At 40.8% G+C, this 20,942-nt stretch overlaps 2 protein-coding genes across 2 annotated transcripts; both read left to right on the top strand.

Annotated features, from left to right (window-relative positions):
- Positions 1-2,897: 2,897 nt before the first annotated feature.
- Positions 2,898-6,222, top strand: LOC119720788. Its single transcript, XM_038190634.1, has 4 exons — positions 2,898-3,080; positions 3,713-3,891; positions 4,716-4,973; positions 5,292-6,222. Exons 1-4 carry the CDS (start codon positions 3,038-3,040, stop codon positions 5,460-5,462), a joined length of 651 nt encoding a protein of 216 aa, XP_038046562.1. The 5' UTR covers positions 2,898-3,037; the 3' UTR covers positions 5,463-6,222.
- Positions 6,223-15,000: 8,778 nt separating this feature from the next.
- LOC119720726 lies at positions 15,001-20,715 on the top strand. The gene is made up of 4 exons (XM_038190543.1): positions 15,001-15,507; positions 16,011-16,252; positions 17,236-17,490; positions 18,481-20,715. Exons 1-4 carry the CDS (start codon positions 15,465-15,467, stop codon positions 18,703-18,705), a joined length of 765 nt encoding a protein of 254 aa, XP_038046471.1. The 5' UTR covers positions 15,001-15,464; the 3' UTR covers positions 18,706-20,715.
- Positions 20,716-20,942: the final 227 nt, after the last annotated feature.

Here is a 20,942-nt window from a genome sequence, read left to right as displayed (position 1 = left end):
GTACCATTGCTAAACCAAACAGACTGCACCGGATGAGGTCAAGTGAGGTGAAGGTTGCCTAATTGAACTGAGCATGCGTATTGAGTAGAAGTAGACCCTTCGCGTTTTATTTCGAACTGCGAAGGAACAGCTTTTTAAGCATGGGGGAATAGTTCAAACGCAATTTGTTTAAACTTAGAATGAAAATTTTTAAGTCCGATTTTTTTTTTTTTTTATGAGATCGTAACATGCCTTGTTTCAGTGTGAGTAGCAGAGAACTTCTTAACCTTCATCATAATATTGACACTTTCAATCTTTTTTTTTTTCGATGGGAGATTGCTTGTCGTATCTTAATTGGGGGCACCCCTGCCCCACCCACGGCCATTTGCAGCTTTGGGGTGTAAACATATGATCTGGCGGAAGTTCAGAGGCGTGGGCGTTGTGTTTGTAGCAGATGGCCTCCAAAACAACAAAATAAAAATTAAGACTATGCGGCGTCCAGGCAAGTACTAAGAAACTAGTTGCATTCTCATCATGGGTCCCTCATCATAACATAAGAAGGTTTCAGAATATTTTTTCGTACTCACTTTATCTATTTTTGTGAATGTGTGTGTGCAGACATTGGTGTCCGTCTAATCGGCATTTGAAATGTCCCACCCAGCCGGCCAGCGGACCTCAGAAGAAAACAGACGAATGGGATATCGCGGTTATGCCCTCCCACCAGACTTAGACAATGGGCTCATTTGCCAGGAGGAGAATCGATTATGTTTCTCTGCGCTGATTTCAGCGGGGAAAAAAATAGACAATTTCGCTGTCTACCGACTAGACAGTCTTGGTTTTTTTCATAATGTAGCCCATCAGTATATGTCGTTTTTCCGTGCTGTATATGTATTTCTCTCGGCCATCAAACCCGAGTTGGATTCGCTCGAAACACGAATATACGGCGATTTCGTCCTCAGTGACTGTGTCACCCTGATGTTTGCGTTTCTCTTCGAAAAATGGCTATAAAATATAAACAATACTTACACAAGTCCACACAACCCCCTTCAAAAAATAAAATAACAAATACAGGTGACTTAAAAGAACTAATATGTCAACTTCGGAATGCTCATTGGCAATTATTATCTTCTCAACTGCTTTTATTATTTTATCCTTGGAGTAGATAACTACATTGTGATGCCATTATTGAATCGAACGATCATCTCCACACCATGCATCATGTTGTGTCCGCAGTTGTGCAGAATTTTACCGGGATCCTGCAACCGTCAGCAAGGGTGAAACCAGAGAGGTTACCTCCGGGTGGGGGAGGAGGGTGTGCCGGGGGGGGGGGGGGGGAGGGCTGGGCTCTCTCAAGTGAAAAAATAGCTTTAAAAAAACATTTTCGGTCACTGCCGGGGGTGGGGGAGGCAGGCGACCCATCTGCGCCCCCCCCCCCCCATCTGCGACCAATCCCCCCCCCCTCCACCCCGATCCGCCACTGGGCAGTGTACAACAAATCCGCCTAGTTGATACGCAAATCCTGGACTTCCCGAGATGACACGGACAATTTGCAGTTATTAACAAGCCGGACATCAACTTTTTTTGAGGGGGAGAAATGCTTACAAATTTAACCTTACTGAATTAATACCAGTGTGTATGGGGGCGGGGGAATTCCCTATGCCACTGCTATATAGATTCAGTTCACAGAGGATATCATCGTCGTTGTCCACGGTGAGAACAAGAATGATGTACTCTCAGCGGATATCCGAAAATAATTGGATCAAAGTACATTTCCTAAAGTTTTACCAATCTACACCCCCCCCCCAGTGCAAAATAAAGATTCCTGATCATCCAATCGAAGGACACCATTGGTAGGTGGAGTTTCCTCAAATTAGCGGGAATGCTGCGTCGATTTGCAGTGACGTATTTTATTATTCAATGGTGGTATATGGAGTGAGTATGTTCCTTGAAAAGAATTTATTTTATGATTTCCCTTAAAAAGATTCCACCACCCTATCCGTCCCTTAATAACATTTTTTACCATAATCAGTCGATTAATGTAATTCTTTGATACATGGGGATTTTCCTGCTTGCAAAACCCAAGAGAGATTCGCGCGTAACCGGAATAAATTGTTGGTTTTTACGTTTTCCCTTTTATACCATATCATGAGAGAGAAAAAAAATTCCTTCCAAGAAATGTTGTTTGATAGATTGCAAGGGTACACTTTCTTGTATGATTTTATAAGAAAAAAACCCCCCAAGGATTACTACATAGGAGCTCATATAGGCTATACTATATTGTCCCCTCTTAAACTTAATTTTTTTCACATTCCTGTTCGCACTGTATAGAGGCTTTGGGGGCGTATTAAACGTCCCCCTTAAAAAGCTTTATTTTATGAAAGTATTATAAAAACTCAAGTGCTTAACACACCCACATGCACGTCACACAATATATGCTTTGATTTCAAATCATCTATACGAGGGGGGGGGTTCTAATACGAGGGGGGGGGGGTCTAACTCCAACTCCGGCCTTCGAAAATCACGCAGAAAAAAGAAGCACATATATACTCCATCCCTTCAGAACTACCCCCCCCCCCCTTTTTAGCCCAAGCCGGGTCCGCCTCTTCGTACCTCTTCGTTCCTTGTTCAGTTCTGCTAAGTGTCGGATAACAAAAGAATATTGGTAACGGAATGTCAAAGTCACGTGGCTGAAAAAAAAATCACATCACTGTCGGATCAAATTTAGGCCTACATAGGGAAAAACTTTCCCACCGGGTCGCACTCGCACACATTACAGCTAGTGCCCGCTGATGACTCATATCTATTTCGAGGGGCCCGCGAACTAGGAACGGATCGACGGAACAGGATAAGCGACTTAGAAAAATGCATAAAAGAACGGCGCCCGAGACAACGAACTAGTATTCAAACCCGAATCGCCATCGCAGACTGCACATCAAACGATTCAACGCTTACTATTGAATCAACCTTCGAATTCCTGACATCTCCATTCTGAATAATCTCCGACCAGCAAAGTACTTTAGACTAAAAGTTTTACCAGTTATCTGACTGTTCTGAAACCATGGCTGCAAGTTTGAGTTCCCAGATTGCATACGCGTTTTTCGGTGAGTACCCTGACTTCTTCCCTGAGACTAAAAGTCACCTTTCTGATAGATAGATAAATATATACATAGATAGATTAAGCCTATGTATAATGATCGCCTCAGCCCTAACGGGGCCAGACTCCGGGCCGCCCCTCAATTGGTGAAATGCCACTTGCCAGTTTGCACGCTTGAAAGTGGAAAACCTGTGCGTATTTTTGAAAGGGCCTGGTATAGCCTATATGGGTGTGTGTAAAGGCATAATATCATTCGTCTATAATAACACCACTCAAAATTCAGAGACAAACTACATTAGGGCCTACACTTTTCGAGAAAATAGTGACTACGGCATGCGTATAACGTTTGGATCACAAAACAGAATTTCGTCCAAAACACGTTTTATTTGCAAAAAGCAGTCAATTAATTTATCGTTGGAAATCACTGACATTTCTTGATTTCTCCTAAATGACAGCAAGCCAGATGGAATAATTTTTTACGTGGTGTTTAGTACCAGTGTGGTCTTTAAAGTGTTGAGAATGTAAAACTTGTTTGGGGGGGGGGGGGAGATACTTAGTGCGGATGTCAACTTTCGGCAGGGAAGATCGAAGGATAGGGTAAATAGCCGTACGATAAACACAACCTTTTACCCAACACAGGTATTGTCATTGTGCTGTGCATTGCCACTGTACGATGTGCACCAGTAAGTAACACCTCTAGCTCTACGACCAACCTCGTTCCCTGTGAATCTACGGATGCCGCGACAACTTCTCACATCATTCTCCCACACGCGACAGCCTTCCTTGATGCATGCAAGAACGTCTTTGATGATTTTGTTGTAAGTGGGTCTTTCTTATCAATTTTGTGAATTTCGTTGTGTTTTGTTTTCCAAAAACAATTTCACAACAAAAACATCACGGGTCCTGTAGGGTTACTAAAAAGCTTATACGTTTTTCTTTGACAACAATCTTTCGACAATTAATGGTGCACTTGATGAAGGCGTATGTCTTCCGTAAAAACTCATTAAAGTTCACTTTTTACGAGTTTTAAAAGACAATTTTATTGCATGGTGGTACCATCGACTTTCCTGCTGCTATTTCCAGCGTGAAAACAGTGACCGCATTTGTGCGAAATTAAAAAGCACCAACCTACCTATACGTTGACATGAAGTTCTTAAAAACCAAGCAGTTCTCGAACCGTAAACACTGAATGTCATCCATGCACTACAGTCATGAACTTGGGTGGTCATAGCTCTATGGTAAACGGATTGCCTTTACTCCAGCAATGTGCCCATGTAGGGTTCTAAACACCGTTAAACTGAAAATGGCGCGCTTTGCTATACAGCAATATCAAGCACTCTAGATCCTCCATGAACACGAACAGACCGACATGTACATGCATTCACAGCATTGTTGACACGTTTCCGTGAAAAACAAAACTGTCAGTAAGCGTGACACGGAAACCACAAGGCAAGTAAGGTGCATGGGTTGATGTTTCAATAGAAAACCAGGTAAATGTTGCACCGGTTTCCTCAGATAATTATATATTTGTTTCAGGGAAATTTGAAGCGACGTCATAGATATTAGTAGTCTTGACGGAAGGCTTTTGAGCGAACTTTAAGATGCACGTTGTAACATCTACTTTTTTATTGGTACATTATAGGTGAGCAGAAGCGGACCTTTGCCTAATGACTACTTGGAACTGTTTGCCGAGTATATACCAAATATCGCCGTCTTCTCAGACAATATGAGCGAGAACGAACGTCTGGCAACTCATTACTTCATCCTAGAGGGTTTCAGGAGGCCCATGGAGGCTGTCATCATTGACGATGGACAGTACCCTGAAACCCAACGTTTCGATGCAGAACTCCAAAATCTTTCTCAGCTGCTGCAAACAGTTACGCAAGGAGTCCAAGAATTGGTAAGTTTACCTTCTCAACCTCCCCAGTTCGTCTTTTCGACGAAGTGAACAGAAAGGGTATAATTAGTGACTATAATTGTTACCTCCCATGATGACATTGCACTGAACTTGGCTATAGCTGCAATAACTTTAGTTTAACATTAGTTTTAGCCCTTACAAAATCATCAGAAAAAACACAGCTATGTCTTCTGGGACAAACAATGTAAAAATTGGTAGATGTTAAATCAACTGTGGAAAAGGGCTCGCGTTTCGAGGTACAGTTTCAGAACTTTTGTGGTGGCTGCAATGTTTCACACCCTTTTGCTTTCTGTCTTTCAGGTATGCTCAAACGGAGCCAGTGGGCAAAGTCCAATAGGCGCAATGGAGGACCTTCTTTTACCCTCACGCGACAATTATGTTGATAGAATTCTCTGGGACTACACTGTGCTGTACTACATGAACCAATACTCCAGCAATCTTCACTCGGACATTCTCATAAGCATTCCGTAAGCAGCAGGTCAGTAACAGTTTCAAAATCCAACGAGAGCACGATCAACAAAGTTGTCGTCACCTTGCATCATACAATGCTTTTCTTGGCTTAACATGTTTATATTAAACAACTAGTTTTACTGTATATTTATGACGATACCCCGTAGCTCTGTATCAGGGAAAAGAATTGCAAAAAAAGGCCACAAAAACCCACGGGAACATTTACAATTGCCCAAATCTATTGAGAAAACATTCCTTGAAGTAAAGACAAATCTGATGCAAAACGTTGTTGAAAATCATTCTTAATATTAACCCAAAAAAAAATTGAGGCCACCCATTTGACGTAATTAGTGTTCTAACGGTTGTGATGTTTCCGCCATCTTTAACGGAATCATTTCCGCCACTTTAACGGAATCGCGTTTCATGATAAACCTTGGGACGTGTTTTCATTGCCTTCTCTGAACATACAGCATCGGCCGAGCTGATATTATAACAGGTTTTTGGTTAACGTTCTGCATGAGATTTCTAGTGTTGTTAGAAGAACGATCCTGTGGGTTTTTTGTCTTTCGAGTGGTATTTTAAAGACAAAGTGATGTCTTGTTTTAAAGGCACGTTTTAATTGTCGGTTTCGTCAATTAACTAAATCGTTTCTTTTGTAGAGTCAGTACAGTCGTAAAATCAACTATGCAACTGCTATTTCTTTTTATTTTCATAGCTTCCTATCTACATTTCAATTATATTACAAACACCAAAGATATTTATGAATGTACTATTTACTATTACGAAGGCTATAGTATTTATTGAAAAGATATATATTTTTGAAATATGTTTAATACAAATCTGTTTAAATATTTTTTATTTATTGTATTACTTAAGAATGTATATATTTACGCTTTTGCTAATTTATTTCAGTAACTAAAGACTCAAATATTCTTTTTTAACCGTAGATGTACAACAATTCGAAGTTCGTGAAAAACAAATAAGTTTAAATTGTCTCTTTTAAGAATGCTGAGTATGTTATTCTATATGTGCGCCTTATGGAAAACGGTGCAATACCCGAAGTATAAAAAATGCTTTATAAAATTAAAACCACAAAGTTCCATTTATTTGCCACATCCATGGGCGTACATCCCGTGGGTATGGGGAGGATGTATCTCCCTACATCTTGACATAATGTGGGCCGCAGGATCATCCTTCAAATTTACCATTGGCAGGAGTGTCGATCATGACTTCTTCCAGTCGAAATAACAATTTTAAGTTTTAGAATGTAAAGTGTTAGAAGGGAAATAAGAAACGAAGATCACCTATTCTTAAAGTTAACTCTCTTATAAAGGTAATAGTTGAAACAGTTTGAAATTATAGAAGTTGCAGCTGGGATGTTTAAACACTTGTATACGCAAGTTTCTGTCTTGAACGTGATCACCTTGAGTTAGATTGTGTCTAGTCTCGAACCTTTTGTTACATGTCGCAAAATTTCAAGATTTTTGTCATCGTCCAAACAAATTAATTTGCACCCTTGGCCATAATTGGCTTATTAGCAACGATGTGTCGAATACTTCCACTAACACACTACGACTCTTATTACGAGGCTCCAGGTATATATGCCTATATACCTCATTCATAAATACCTCAGACAGTTTAGCCATTCCTATTGGTCGAGAGCCCGTCACGTGGCCGGTATTAAACGGATGATAAAGACATGGCTAGCTGGTCTTAAACACTTTTCCAGTGTCACAATAAAATATGGACTCCTAAAAATCCAGTGCCTCTTATCGTTTCATTGGTTGAACGTCCACAATCCTCACGTAGGCATGCGCAACACTACCAGGGAGTTAGAATTTTATAGTTCTAAATTCAAAACGCAACGCGCCAGGTGCGTTCTGCGTGACATCGCGTAGAACATGATACGCGCGCGTCAATCTCCATAAAAGGGTTGTTTTCATCTTACTCGCCAGCTGAACACTCCATTATTTTGCAGGAGGGATGTTTCAAAAAGCATAAAGTGAATTTGTTGAACAAAATCGGGATGTTTTGAACGAATTATATGATTTTTTTTTACCGAAAAGGTATTTATGAATGGGAATAAATATGTACTCCGTCGGTATTTATCACTCTGTTTAATACCGCTTAGAGTCTGGGTGCTGATAATTACCCTCGCCTCCGGCTCGGGTAATTATCAGCACCCAGACTCTTAGTGGTATTAAACAGAGTGATAAAAACCTCCGGAGCACACATTTATTCCCTTATTAATTGATGACATTTTTTTTTTCAATTGAATTTTCGATTTATATATAACATTAGCATACTTTGAAGGAATATCATAAGGGAATGATACATATGTTTACTGTTTATATTACTATTTATAAAACTTGCCTTTGTCGCCAAACCAGATTTAGCTATACCCGTTATTTATTTGTACTATCGAAGTCAGCATATTGTGCCGCCAATGCCAAAGATAATTGAATTAAAGTAGTACTTTTCTGCAAAATGTAATTGAGTTGGTGCGCTTTAGTCCATCGGTAGGTTTGTTTGTGTTTATATTCTAGTATTTTTATTTTAGAGGGAAATTCTCGCACTTTTTTGGCAACAGAGAGAATGGAATCAATTTGGTGGGGGTTACTCTCAGGTATGGGGGAATATTTGTGACTGACGGCAACACGGCGAGGGTTCTGAAAACGATTTCATCAAACGTTTTGCAACGTGCATTAACTTTTTGTGAATGTGTGTGTGCAGACATCGGTGTCCGCCTAATCGGCATATGAAATGTCCCACCCAGCCGGCCAGCGGACCTCAGAAGAAAACGACGAACGGGATATCGCGGTTATGCCCTCCCACCAGACTTAGACAATGGGCTCATTTGCCAGGAGGAGAATCGATTATGTTTCTCTGCACTTATTTCAGCGGGGAAAAAATAGACATTTTCGCTCTCTACTATATGGTGAATAAATGACCAGTAAAGACATAAAAGAAAAAAATGATTATTGCTTTTCACTGCCCGTTTATATTACCAGTTGTCCACTGCTAAACATTCTTTACGTGGGCCTAACGAAATTCGCGTCAAACCGGAATAAATTGTTGCTTTACATTCGGTCACATTTTCCAACAGGTTCTCTTCAGAACCACACAAACTCACAAAAGAGATATTTCCACACGGCGTTACCCCAAACCGCTCACTTCTTTGTAAAGAAACACTCCCGTTCGCACTGTAGGACGGTTTGGGGCGGGGCAGTAACACCCCCCCCCCTTGAAAAGAGCTTTATTGAATGACATTATTATCAAACCAACTAATGTAATGATTTACACCTCACACACCACACGCCATGTTTTGATTTCATATACCAGATCTACGGGATAGGGGGCGGGTCTAACCGCACCCACGGCCACAATATAAATATAGGACAATCCATGCAGGAAAAAATATCACATTTGCATGTTAACTTCCTAAATCAGAGCTAACCCCACCCCCTCCTTTTTCAGTAACCAAAAGTCGAATCCCGTTCTTCGTATATATCGCGTGTGGGGCCGGTTTAAGGTACCACTTTACCACAAACAAATGGGGATGTTGTTAATAATGTGCCAGTTAATACTGGTAACGGAATGTCAAGTCACGTGGCTGCAAAAACAAATCACATCGATGTCGGATAAAAAATTACACGGAAAAACGTTTCCGCCGGGTCCCACATATTACAGTGAGTATAACATTATGGTGACTCATAATTATCTATTTCGAGGGGTCCGAATTTAACGGGAAGAGCGTATAGTATAGAACTAGTATTCAAACACCAATCGCCATCGCGGATTGCACATTCGCCAAAGTACGCCCGTTTCGCTTATTAGTACTGAATCAAACTTGAAGTTTCTGGCACTCATTCTGAATAATGTCATATCAGTAAAATACTTTGGACTGCAGTTTCACCAGTTATCTGTACCATTAACCCAGACTAGACATAATAGGTTCTTCATTTCCTTGCAACCATGCTTGTAAGTTTGAGTTCGCAGATTACACGCGCGTTTTCCGGTGAGTATATACTCTAACTTGTTCCCTGAGACTAAAAGTCACCTTTCTGATATATTAGGCCTATATGATCGCCTGAGCCCTAACGGGACCAGACTCCGGGCCGGCCTTCAATTTGTGAGACGCCACTTGCTAGTTTGCACGCTTGAAAGTGGCACACCACCTGTGCGGATTCTGCAAAGGCACCTGGTATAGCCTCTATGGGTGTGTATAAAGGCATAATACCATTTTGCTTCTCATGCATTTTGTTCGTTTCGTATAATAACACCACTTAACTTGGATCCAAAGAAGAACGTCGTTCACTGTCAACGTGTCTGCAAAAACAGTGAAAAATGACAGCAAGCCAGACAGATTAATTTCACGGAGTGTTTAGTAGGCCTACCGGTAACATCTTTAATCCACATGTAAGCTTTTTTGATAATGATTCGGTAGGCTACTTTTTGGATAAATGCAAGTGATCCGGGTATGTGCCTTTAAAATCTTTACGTGTTATGGCGGACATGTCATTTGCTTCCAAGCCCCTCAGTTCTCATCACTGTCTCAGGTAGGCTAAACACCATTTAAAGGGATCATGCAATGAATTATTTTTTTAATGCAATTCTTTAAAATGCACCTTAGCGTCGTATTTAACTTTCAACACCCCGATTTACATCACCCCGATGCAAAAATACAATTCCATCTTATTTAACTTTCCTTTCAAATTATAATTTTGCCATTTTCAAGGGTATTTTGGTGCCCGGCTTGGTTTTTATGCTAATGCGAATTTCCATATTCATGAGCAAAAGTGAGATGTCATTTCAGGCACAACATCGTAATAATACAACTAGTTCAGCACAAACAGTTACCAGAATTTGGGATACTTTGCTGTTATGAATTTGCTTTTCTTTTGTGATTCGTTGTTGTGTCATTATTTGGCAGTAGGCCAATGAGCAAACTTTTCTCACAAGTTTTTTCAATGAGCAAATTCCAATTTGTTCACAATTTGAACAGAAAACACCTAAACTGAGCAGTGTCTTCCTGAGTAGACCATTTTTGCATTTTTTCGTGATTCGTGATCCAAATGTTGTGCATGCTATTTTCTCCAATAGTGTAATATCCACTGAGCTGAAATTTCAACAGGTTATGCTTGGAACATATTTTTCTTTGGATGTTTATTGGTGTTATTGTTCGAAACGAAAAAACTGCAAATAATCCTATATGCCTTTAAGTCCCGTTTTGCCCAATAAATTTCGATACAGTCAGTCGCGAAGAATTTTGTGCAAGAAAATCTCTTACACATCAACAGGTGGCGCTGCCAGGCCAGGTGCTAAAACTGTTCTTCTTTTAAAGTTGAATTTCGTTCGAGTGAGATTCGGAAAATTTAAGATTCAGATCACCAAGAGCTCAATAAATTAGCAGACCGTTCCGGGAATGTAAAACGTTTTTATGTCGAGGTCGGAGAGTTCTTAGGAGACTTGTCATTGCAGATGTCAATTTTCGGCGGGGAACATTCGAAGGATAGGGTAAATAGCCGTACGATAAACACAACCATTTACTCAACAGGTTTCGTCAGCATTTTGTTTTTGCTGTGCATTGCCACTATACGATGTGCACCAGTGAGCAGTACCTCTACGCCCAACCTCGTTCCCTGTGAATCCACGGAGGCCGCGACAAGTTCTCACATCATTCGCCAAAACGCAGAAGCATTCGCTGTTGCGTGCAGAAACGCCTTTGATGAATTCGTAAGTGGGTTTTTGGTATTTATTTTTTTCGGCGTGTTTGGTTTAAAAAAAAAAATACCACAACAAAAACATCACGGGTCGTGTGGGGTAACGTCACAAATATTGAGTGAAGCTCAGGCTATATTTATAGGCCTACGTTAATTTTCTTGGTATTGTGATGTGGCGTATACCAGCTCTCCTTCGTCTGACTGGTTAGTTCGGTAGAGTGCCGCCTCGTTGGTGTCAATCCCTGCAGTGGTGGGCCAAAGCACCAGGCTCTCCCACTTCCTCGGTGGATGGACGGGAACAGTAGACCGGGGGAAGTAGGGTCAGTGAATGATACACTGTGGTATTTGGATTGGGAATGTGGAATCGGAATTGGAATGTGGAGGGGTGGATTCTTCCCCCGATCCGCCGACATAGCATAGACTAACAGAATCAGAGACAGTCAATCAAAAACAGTTGTCATGCCTTTAAACATTCATCATCATTTGCCATGTCATTCCATCATAATCAAGAGCCTTGAGATTTTAGACTGTTTCCCGCCCACCCCCCTAAAAAAAATATGGGGATTGGTTGCTAGCTAGCTGGTTGCTGCTGAAAATGGCGCACTTTGCTATACAGCTATGTCAAGCACTCCAACATGAACGAACAGACCGATATATCCATGCATGTGAATAGTGTATTTCACAGCATTGTGGAGAGTTTCTATGAAAATCAGTAGGCCTACACGGAATCCAACAGGCAAGTAAGTAGGGTCGATGGGTTGAGGTTTCGATGTAAAATTCAGATAAAGCTCATACCGATTTCGTCAGGTTTTTTTTTCGGGAATTGTGAGGCGACGTCATAGATATTGGTTAGTTTCTTGACGGAGGGCTTTTGAGCGAACTTCAAGGTGCATGTTTAAACATCTACTTTTATTATTGGAACATTATAGGACAGAAGATCCGGACCTTTGTCTCTCGGAGACTTGGAAGACTATAATCTACCAAATATCGCCGTCTTCTCAGGCGAGATGAGCGGAGACGACCGTGTGGCAACTCATTACTTTGTCCTGCAGGGTTTCAGAAGGCCCATGGAGGCTGTCATCAGTGACGAGGGACAATACACGGGAAGCCAACGTTTCGGTTCACAGCTGCAAAATCTTGCTCAGCTGCTACAAACGGTTACGCAAGGAGTCCAAGAATTGGTACGTTTGCCTCTTGAGCTTCCCCATTTCTTCTTTTTATAAAAAAAAATCCGCTTTGACAGAGAAACCATGCAGATATAAGTGATATTGGCAAATTATTGTCCCACCTCCTGTGGCATTGTCATTGAACTCGGCTATAGCTGCAAGAGTTCAGGTATGTTTAACCTTTTTTTAAAGGAAGCATTTCTTCAGCGGAAAACTAGACTCATGAAGACACGACGTACTATAAAATGTCCAAATCTCTGAGCCAGATCCGTAATTGGAGGGGAAACAAATGTAAACAAAAAAAAGGTAATGGGGAATCATTTTATGTCAACATTTTCGCGTTTCTAGATGGGTTCAGAACTTTGTGGTGGCTGCAAAGTTTCACAATCCTTTTGCTTTCTGTCTTTCAGGTATGCTCAAACGGAGCCAGTGGGCAAAGTCAAATAGGCGCGATGGAGGACCTTCCTTTACCCTCGCTTGACTCTCAGATTAGTAGAGATATCCGGGACTACACTGTGCTGTACCACATGAAGCAGTACGCGAGCGAACTGCACTCGGACATTCTCATACGTATTCCGGTCCTCTAGAAGCAGCCTAGCTGAGATTTCAACAGGTTATTGTCAAACATTCTACATAGGACTTCTTGTATTATTTTAGAAAAACGGTCCTGTGGGTTTAAGCCTTTCAAATGTCATTTTAAAGAAAACATGATGTCTTGTTTTTAAAGGCACGTTTAACTGTCGGTTTTGTCAACTGAACCATTTCCTATTTTCAGAGTTAAGTATGTGGCTACCTTTTATTTTTTATTTTTTAAAGCTTCCTATCTACATACAAAAAGGTATTCATGAATGTACTATTTACTTCTACGGATGCTTCGTACATAATATTAATTGAAGAGATATATATATTTTTCAGATATGTTTGGTACAAATATGTTGAAATATTTTTAAGAAAGTCTTGCTTGAATGTATATATTTACGCTTTTGCTAATTTATTTCAATTCTGAAGACTGAAATGCTCTTTATCACCGTAGCTTTACTTCAATTTGTTGTTCGTGAAGTGTGACTCGTGCGTTTTAGATTCTGGGACTCAGTCTCTTCAAAGTAGGCTAAGTAGTTATTTTACATGTGGCTTTCATGGGAAACGGTGCAATAACTAAGTATGAAAAGTGCTTTATAAAATTAGAACCACAAGTTCCATTTATTTGCCACATCCATGGGCGTACATCCCGTGGGTATGGGGAGGATATATCTCCCTACATCTTGACATAATGTGAGCCGTAGGATCATCCTTCAAATTTACCATTGGCAGGAGTGTCGATCATGACTTCTTCCAGTCGATATAACCATTTTTAGTTTTAGAATGTAAAGTTTTAGAAGGGAAATAAGAAACGAAGAGCACCTATTCTTAAAGTTAACTTTCATATAAAGGTAATAGTTGAACAGTCTGAAATTATTGAACTTGCCAGGATATACTACAAGGTTCTTGACTTAGATTGTGCCCAGTCCTGAACCTTCTCTATAAATTTCAAGATTGTCATCTTCCAAAATTATTTTGCGCCCTTGAATATTGGTTTATTAAGCAACGAAAAACGATGTGTTCAATACTTCCAATTAGCACACCAACGACTCTGATAACGAGGCTCTATGTACATGTCTACTTCATCAATATTGATGATTTTGTTTTACAAGTGAATGTTCGATTTATATAGTTACTTATTAAATTATAAATTAATATTGCAAACTTTTATATCATAAAACAATGACAAATAGGTTTACCGTTTAATATTTGTAAAATATGCTTTTGTTGCCAATTAAAGCATGCTTTGCTTAAATTGTAATTCATTGAGTTGATGAGAAAAACGATATAAAAATAAGATACTTGAGGTATATTGTTACATAAGTCTAACGAAGCGCTCGAACTGTCAAATAACCGACATGAATATCGCCACTTTTTTCCTCGAAAACATGAAAAAATTTGGAGATGAAACGTTCGTGTAAAGGACCATGTGATGTTTATCAACAAAATCACATGATCATAATGAGCACAACTGTTATAAGTTAATAAGTCATTAATAAATTATTATTAATTCGTTATGCTCTTTGTAATCGATGACCCTCTTATTATTCCACTGTGCGAATTTCAATTATTGCAGTATAGTTCAAACTTTGGGGGAGTTGAGTCACTGTGGAGATCCGAACATTTGGCTTTACCCTTTGCTCCATAAAGATGAATCTAGCACATTTGGGTTGTATTCAACACTCTCATCGGTCATACGATATTGGGATAAATGTTTTCGCAAGTCAGTGTCATTCCTTTGCTTCCCTGGTTGTATGATTACGATAAAAACACAACTATTATGTTGCAATCCTTGTCGTCTTCAAGAAATTTGCGCTGATTAAATAAATAAATAAATCAGCTATTGAAATATTTCCTCTATCAGTATCAGCCGGTGACACGAAGCGACATTAGTACAACACAACTGACCCTGGGATAATATGGCACGTGCTGGCACTGGGAAGTTATTATACTTGTCTAGTGTTTGTTCACAAGGATATATAACTTGGTAATCAGTGATCAATGACGTGCATCGCTTCCGATCTGCTGGGTAAGCGCGCTTTCCCCACAACTCGCGTGTCATTTGTGTGTGAATGCCAGACACACGGCGCGACTGTACGGGAAACCGCCGAAGCTACTACCGGTCACTGTACAGACGCGACGTGACGAACGGAAAGCGACGACACAACACAGCAACACAACACAGGAAGAAAAGCCGCTCGTGTTCCGGCCGGCGTCCGCCACATCACCGTAACCAAGTGAGGGCGGACGATGACTCATGACTCTATTTGGAGGGGAACGGAGCCGGACGCCCTCTTTGGGGGGAAAACGCGAGCCACCGTTAGGTATAAAAAGGGCTGTTGAGACCGCAGAGGCTTCAAAAGTCGCTCGCGAACCCAACTCGTCAAAACCACATTATTAAGTTCGGAGACACAAGCCGGCTTCACTCGAGAGACATTACTCGGCAAGACCACAACGAAGCAAGAAGGATAACCACTGTAGCTACTGGAATATTACTTAATTTGGAGCCGCCAGATTCACTGCTTTCTATCACAAAATCTACCAGACCTCCAGCCATGGCTGTCAGTCTAACTTCAACGACACCAGAATTTTTTTACGGTGAGTACTAGTTTCCACAACTAAGGAAGTACACAATGGTGCAAAATATTTGAGATGCTTAATGAGTTTCACGTCCCATCCTACAATCTACAAAGAAGCCCATAGATTACTGCTGAAAAGTAAGTGACGAAATAATGTCAAAATCGGTTTGCCTCAATGTATTGACCGGCACAAGTTGGCGGCTTTACGCGGCGATGTGTCGCCGTTTGCCGGTTACTTCTTCCGGATCGAGCACCACGCTCCAAATACTCCATGGAATGTGCACGCGTGCAGCGCAACAAAAGATCCCATTGGGCGCTTCATCAAGCAGGGACGAAATTAATGATTAAAAAAAAATATCAATACCAGTACGTTCGCCACACCTTTGGAAGGGTCGTTATGCATTTTTCGCCTCCCCCTCCCCACAAAAAAAGAAGAGATTGCAGCATGTGTAAACATGGCAGTTTACGAAGCCCAAAATATTGCATGTTTTTCATATCTGATATTTTCGTTTTCTTATATAGGTTTGTTCAGCGTAGTGTCGTTTCTGTGTTTCGGCACCGTACGGAGTGCACCTCTGAGTACCGTGGTTTTGTCCACGTTCGACCCAACCACGATCACCGAGGCTGGTGGGTTACAGGTGCCGTGTGGACTCACGAGCACCTCCACCTCCACCGCTTCCTTCACCTTCCAGACCGATTACGCCATCCTGTCTCTGTACACAAACAGCCTGGTCGAGAAATGCTCCAAAACTTTCAAGGAATATGTAAGTAGCATAATTATCACACCAACTCTCTGATTTTTTATTCAACTCCTCTTGCTACTGCCACGACTTGCCTTCTGTTGTCCAAACAAAATGAAAGTCGTGAAACGTTGCAATCAGATACGATGAGACACATTTACTGAAATTAGAATTTAAAAAAGAACTAAAATTGATTGAATTTGCAGAAAAAAGTTGTTTGCAAAAGGGGAACCCATGTCGTCAAATACGATCAAAGGTGATTTCATTGACGGCAGTGGTCGGATACCAAGGTCTACCTAAACAAACCGGCAACCCCGACCGAAGAATGGAGAATAAAGTTAACGCCCAAATTTATGCAATTACACGTTCCGACATGTTCGGTGTGAGCACCAGTCGCCATCTCGGCGCATATGATATTGTCGTTACAAAAACAGATCTTAAAACCGAAACGAAAGTTTACTCGGGGGAAACCCTCGCTATTTGAGCATGTGTTTCTCCGTGACGTAAGTGGCACGCGCTGTGAACAATAGGAGTATATCAGTGGACGACTTGTAGGATATCCTGTCTTTGTCAATCTGTGGTGTGTGGATCGCTGTAGCTAAAACTAAATGAAAAAAACTTTTTTGTTGTTTTTCGAGGAGATTTGATCCAAGTAGAGGCCATGCGGATTTATCTGCCGCCATTTCCGAGGCCAGAGTCGATTTTACTTGATCCACCGAGGCGGTTAAAATGAGCTTAGTGCCCCAGGACAAACAACTGGACAATGTTACAACTCGAATGCCAAACTGAATCAAATCCGACATGATATAAATTTCTGGACTGTTACGCCTACCCTTTATAATGTGCTATTTGTTTCTGACTTTTGCCTGATCTTTAAATAGAATGAGTGCCTCCCATAGCTAGAGTGCATTAGAGCGGGTCCTGAGAAATTCCTAGTCGTATTTCTTATGCAGAATTCACATAATGACGGTTGCTTTTTTTTGTTCTATTTGATCTGCTTTTCACAGGAAGAAGAAAGATTTGGGATTGCACTGAGCGAGCTGATGGAGGTCCCTCTCCCTGACATCACCAGCCTCAGCACCCCCGACCTGTGCGAGGCAGATCGCTTGGCTACCCACTACTTCATCCTCGATGGTTTCAAGAAAGCCATGGTTGCGGTCATCAAGGACGAGGAACAACACAACGGCAGTCGCAATTTTAGAGAAGATTTCAAAAGTATGAGCCGCCTACTGGGCAAAGTACTGCAGGGAACACGAGACTTGGTGAGTGCATCGCTGTCTTTTATTGCAGTGAAACAACTCAGTTTCAGCCTTGCGGTTTGCATGACATGATAAATGTTGGAAAGAGTAGCTCTAGAGTTCGAAAGTTCAAATCGCAAGAATGCCGGTCTCAATTTGCGAAGTTCGACCAGAAATCGGTCATCGCGGTTGGACTGGCACAAGACTTGACGTGGCCTCTCAGTTCACCTGGCAAGAATCTCCAGATACAATTACCTATCATAATTCAAAAGTCCTAAATTTAGAATTCCCTTAAAATCTCCCACATGTTTTTCAGCGAGCGAGCACACGACGGTCACACATACATTGGGAGAGAAGTCGCCAGGCAACTGATATGTACAACAAACGGATGTTATTGGCGGCCATTCATACATGCGGTTCCCATATAAGGAAACCACTTGTTAGCCTATTTCGTCCGCCCACCAGATTATTTTTATTCTCCCGCTGGGTCGAGTTTGCGCGGGTTTTAAGGACAAACTAAAAAATATTGTCCACGAATATTGAATAAAAATTCCCCGCGGTTGTCGAATTTACCGCACCAAGTGAGACAAAGAATGCCGTGCCTCGGCGACTCCCACTCCATCAGAGCACCCGGGGTTAGATCGGGTCATGATAGGGTGCTCGGGTTGAGAGAGAAAACATCAGAGAACTATCACTTTACAATGAAATATATCCGGCTAGATGATTAGCTTAATGGTTATTCCTTACTAATGCACGGTGAGTGTGCACTACCGGTGTCTGGGGGTTAACATGCCGGCGGGTGAAGCGAGACGCCGAGATGTGGTTTTTGGTTACCCAAGCGGATACAGGAACACCCTGAACTTGAACTTTTGCGGTGGCTCTCTTAATCGATGGCATCCTAAAAACACAGTCCTATCCCAAGCCTCCAAATAATATACCTTGATGCAGTTGATGAGGATGATAAATTACCTTTGACTTATCATTGTCGTTTTCTTCTTTTTTTAATTCGATCAGGTTTGCTCCAATGGACTCAGGGCTAGCGGTGAGAGTCGAGTAGAAGAGGCCCAGGAATTCACGTTCCAGACGATATCCAGCGAGATCAAGAGGAGTCTACGAGATTACACGGTGCTGCATCGGCTGAATGAGTACGTCAAACAGCTCAATCTGGATATCCGGGGGAGTCTCGGCCCCACTGGTGCGCCGACTGCGGTAAGTGGGTGCGCCAGGACAACCGTCTGAACGCACTTACTCCAAGAACACGCGACGTCTGAGTCTAGAAGCCAGGGATGGAGGGTCTGGGGGTAAGCTGATTCTGTCGTGCGGCCGCGGCGGTCCATCTTTCACGGCGTGTGTCGAGCTCCAGGAGGGCGCCCCCAAAACAAGATGACTTCCACAGCCAAGATGGCGGCCGAGTCCAATTTTGGCACAACGGAGGGCTGCAATCTTATCCAGCAAGACATCAGGGAATGTAGGCCGTCTACTCTGGTCATGTTATTCAGTGCACTCGGTGTTGGGAGAATTTGTGCTTGAAACGCCTGTAAAGTGCTGAGTGGCTATGGGATTTCTCCGAAAACCTAAGGTCTGTGTCATTTTTTGCTGTAACTTCTTCGGATCTGATACTTAATCCCATAGCTATTCAGCAAACGCCAAAAAAGGGACTGAGTTATCTTCATACTTCACGACATGGATTGCGCGCATCCGCCATTTATTTCACTCCTCATTTTTGTCATTCCAATTAAGAACAGAGTCTTGGGATTATTGATTGACGCAAACCTCTATCTGTTTCTTAGGATGTATTTAAAAAAAAATAGTTAACACTGCAAATTCCTCACTCTAATGAAACATTCGCGGAACTTGAAACTATGCAAGTACTATTTTTTTGGCAAACATTGTACTTGATCGAGTGGCGTTAAAGAGGTTTTTTGTATTTATTGTTTATCTGATCAAGGGTTTGTATATATTTTATTTATTGCTGAAGAGATATATTTATATTTTGGAGATATCTTTTATACAAATCTGTCTTCATATTCCAAGGTATCAGCTGTGAATGAATTATGGGAATTGTTTTTATCCCATGTCATCAGCCAAGTCCTCCCCTAAACAAATTAAAACCCACCCAACCATTGTCCCATACTCTCTTCTAAATTAAATTGCAAAATACATGTATCCGTAAAAAAATAATATTTATATTTTTTAAAAAGAGTTTCAATTTGGATGTATTAGCAGAGTCCACTATTTTAAAGAACAAGATGATCCCTTGTATTTTATTCGTTATTTATTCAAAACGTCTCGACTAAAACAGGAATAGCAATCTATTTTTTAATGTGGAGGCAGGTTCTTCCCCAAAAATACAGTAATAGCAACTTGGAATATGCAAAACATAATTATGTAATCTAAAATGTTAGGTGTAGTGTTAATTTTTAATAACTGCAGTTTGGTTTTCTTTTAATATTTATCTAAAATGGAATTCAGTGCAATAGCCCAAATGTTTGATCATATTTGATGATTGGTTTTATTCATGATTGTGGTGCATGAGAAAAGGTGGTCTGTGGCGGTTATTGGCCAAAATGAATTATGAACGCATAGTCTGGTGCTATCCAGACAATCTGTTAAATAAAGTTTCCTGGCGCATAAGCAGGGGTATTTGTTAAGCACATCGGCGCAAACGGTTACCAGCTCTAGAATGACATGCAATTACTATTCCTTGTGACATGTTCTCAGGTGATTTTTGCTAAGCGTAAATTAGCAAAGAACTTAAGTACCCCCAAAATAGTTGGGTCCCCCGTAGCGTGTCGACCCACCTCGTGGCATTTCAATCAGTCAAAGTTGGGTACATGACCACCGTGTAAAAAAATCTTCCTTTAATGAATTCTAAATTGCTGAAAAGAGGTTAAAGTCCATGTGTCACCATTGTAGCATATGTATTCCTAATAATTAATTGTTTTATTTGATCTGAGCGTGTTTTACTAATACTCTATTCTCTAATAAAATAATTTCCGATAAATATTTCACAACAGTTTCTAGGGCCTGATAAAAAAGTATTCAATTTCACCCTCACAAAATTAATGCAGAAATCCTTTTTGCTTTTCTTCACCCCTGTTCATTTTTGGCATTAATTGTGTTCCAAAAAATACTTGTCGTGTAATTTATTCAAACTTAACTTATTTATTTATTTTATCGACAGGTTTTGTTCACTGTCAATGCAAAAAATAAATTGAAATAAAAAGTACTTTTTACCAAAAAAAGAAACCTCTTGGTTATTTTTTTGTCCTTTTGTGATATAGTGTGTTTTCTGTATTATTCAACCGGTTGTTTTTGTAAGCCTTATTCAAAGTATCCTCAACATAATTCTTCTTTTTATATTCACTGGAAACAGTTCTTCTTCATTCTTGGATTGTAATGGTTTGAAATTGAATATAATTATGTGCAATGATTAGGAACTAGCAAGAGAATAGGTTCAACATTGCAAAAGTCGA

Source organism: Patiria miniata, unplaced genomic scaffold (assembly GCF_015706575.1).
Source record: "Patiria miniata isolate m_02_andy unplaced genomic scaffold, ASM1570657v1 HiC_scaffold_9, whole genome shotgun sequence".
Taxonomy (NCBI): Eukaryota; Metazoa; Echinodermata; class Asteroidea; order Valvatida; family Asterinidae; genus Patiria; species Patiria miniata.
This window is presented reverse-complemented; position numbering and strand designations above follow the sequence as displayed.

Excerpts from the sequence above, each read along its gene's own strand:
- LOC119720788 (XM_038190634.1), top strand. The coding sequence starts at position 3,038 with ATGGCTGCAAGTTTGAGTTCCCAGATTGCATACGCGTTTTTCG. Across the intron at positions 3,081-3,712 it reads GATTGCATACGCGTTTTTCG|GTATTGTCATTGTGCTGTGC; the intron begins GTGAGTACCCTG and ends TACCCAACACAG. Across the intron at positions 4,974-5,291 it reads CGCAAGGAGTCCAAGAATTG|GTATGCTCAAACGGAGCCAG; the intron begins GTAAGTTTACCT and ends TCTGTCTTTCAG.
- LOC119720726 (XM_038190543.1), top strand. The coding sequence starts at position 15,465 with ATGGCTGTCAGTCTAACTTCAACGACACCAGAATTTTTTTACG. Across the intron at positions 16,253-17,235 it reads CCAAAACTTTCAAGGAATAT|GAAGAAGAAAGATTTGGGAT; the intron begins GTAAGTAGCATA and ends TGCTTTTCACAG. Across the intron at positions 17,491-18,480 it reads TGCAGGGAACACGAGACTTG|GTTTGCTCCAATGGACTCAG; the intron begins GTGAGTGCATCG and ends TAATTCGATCAG.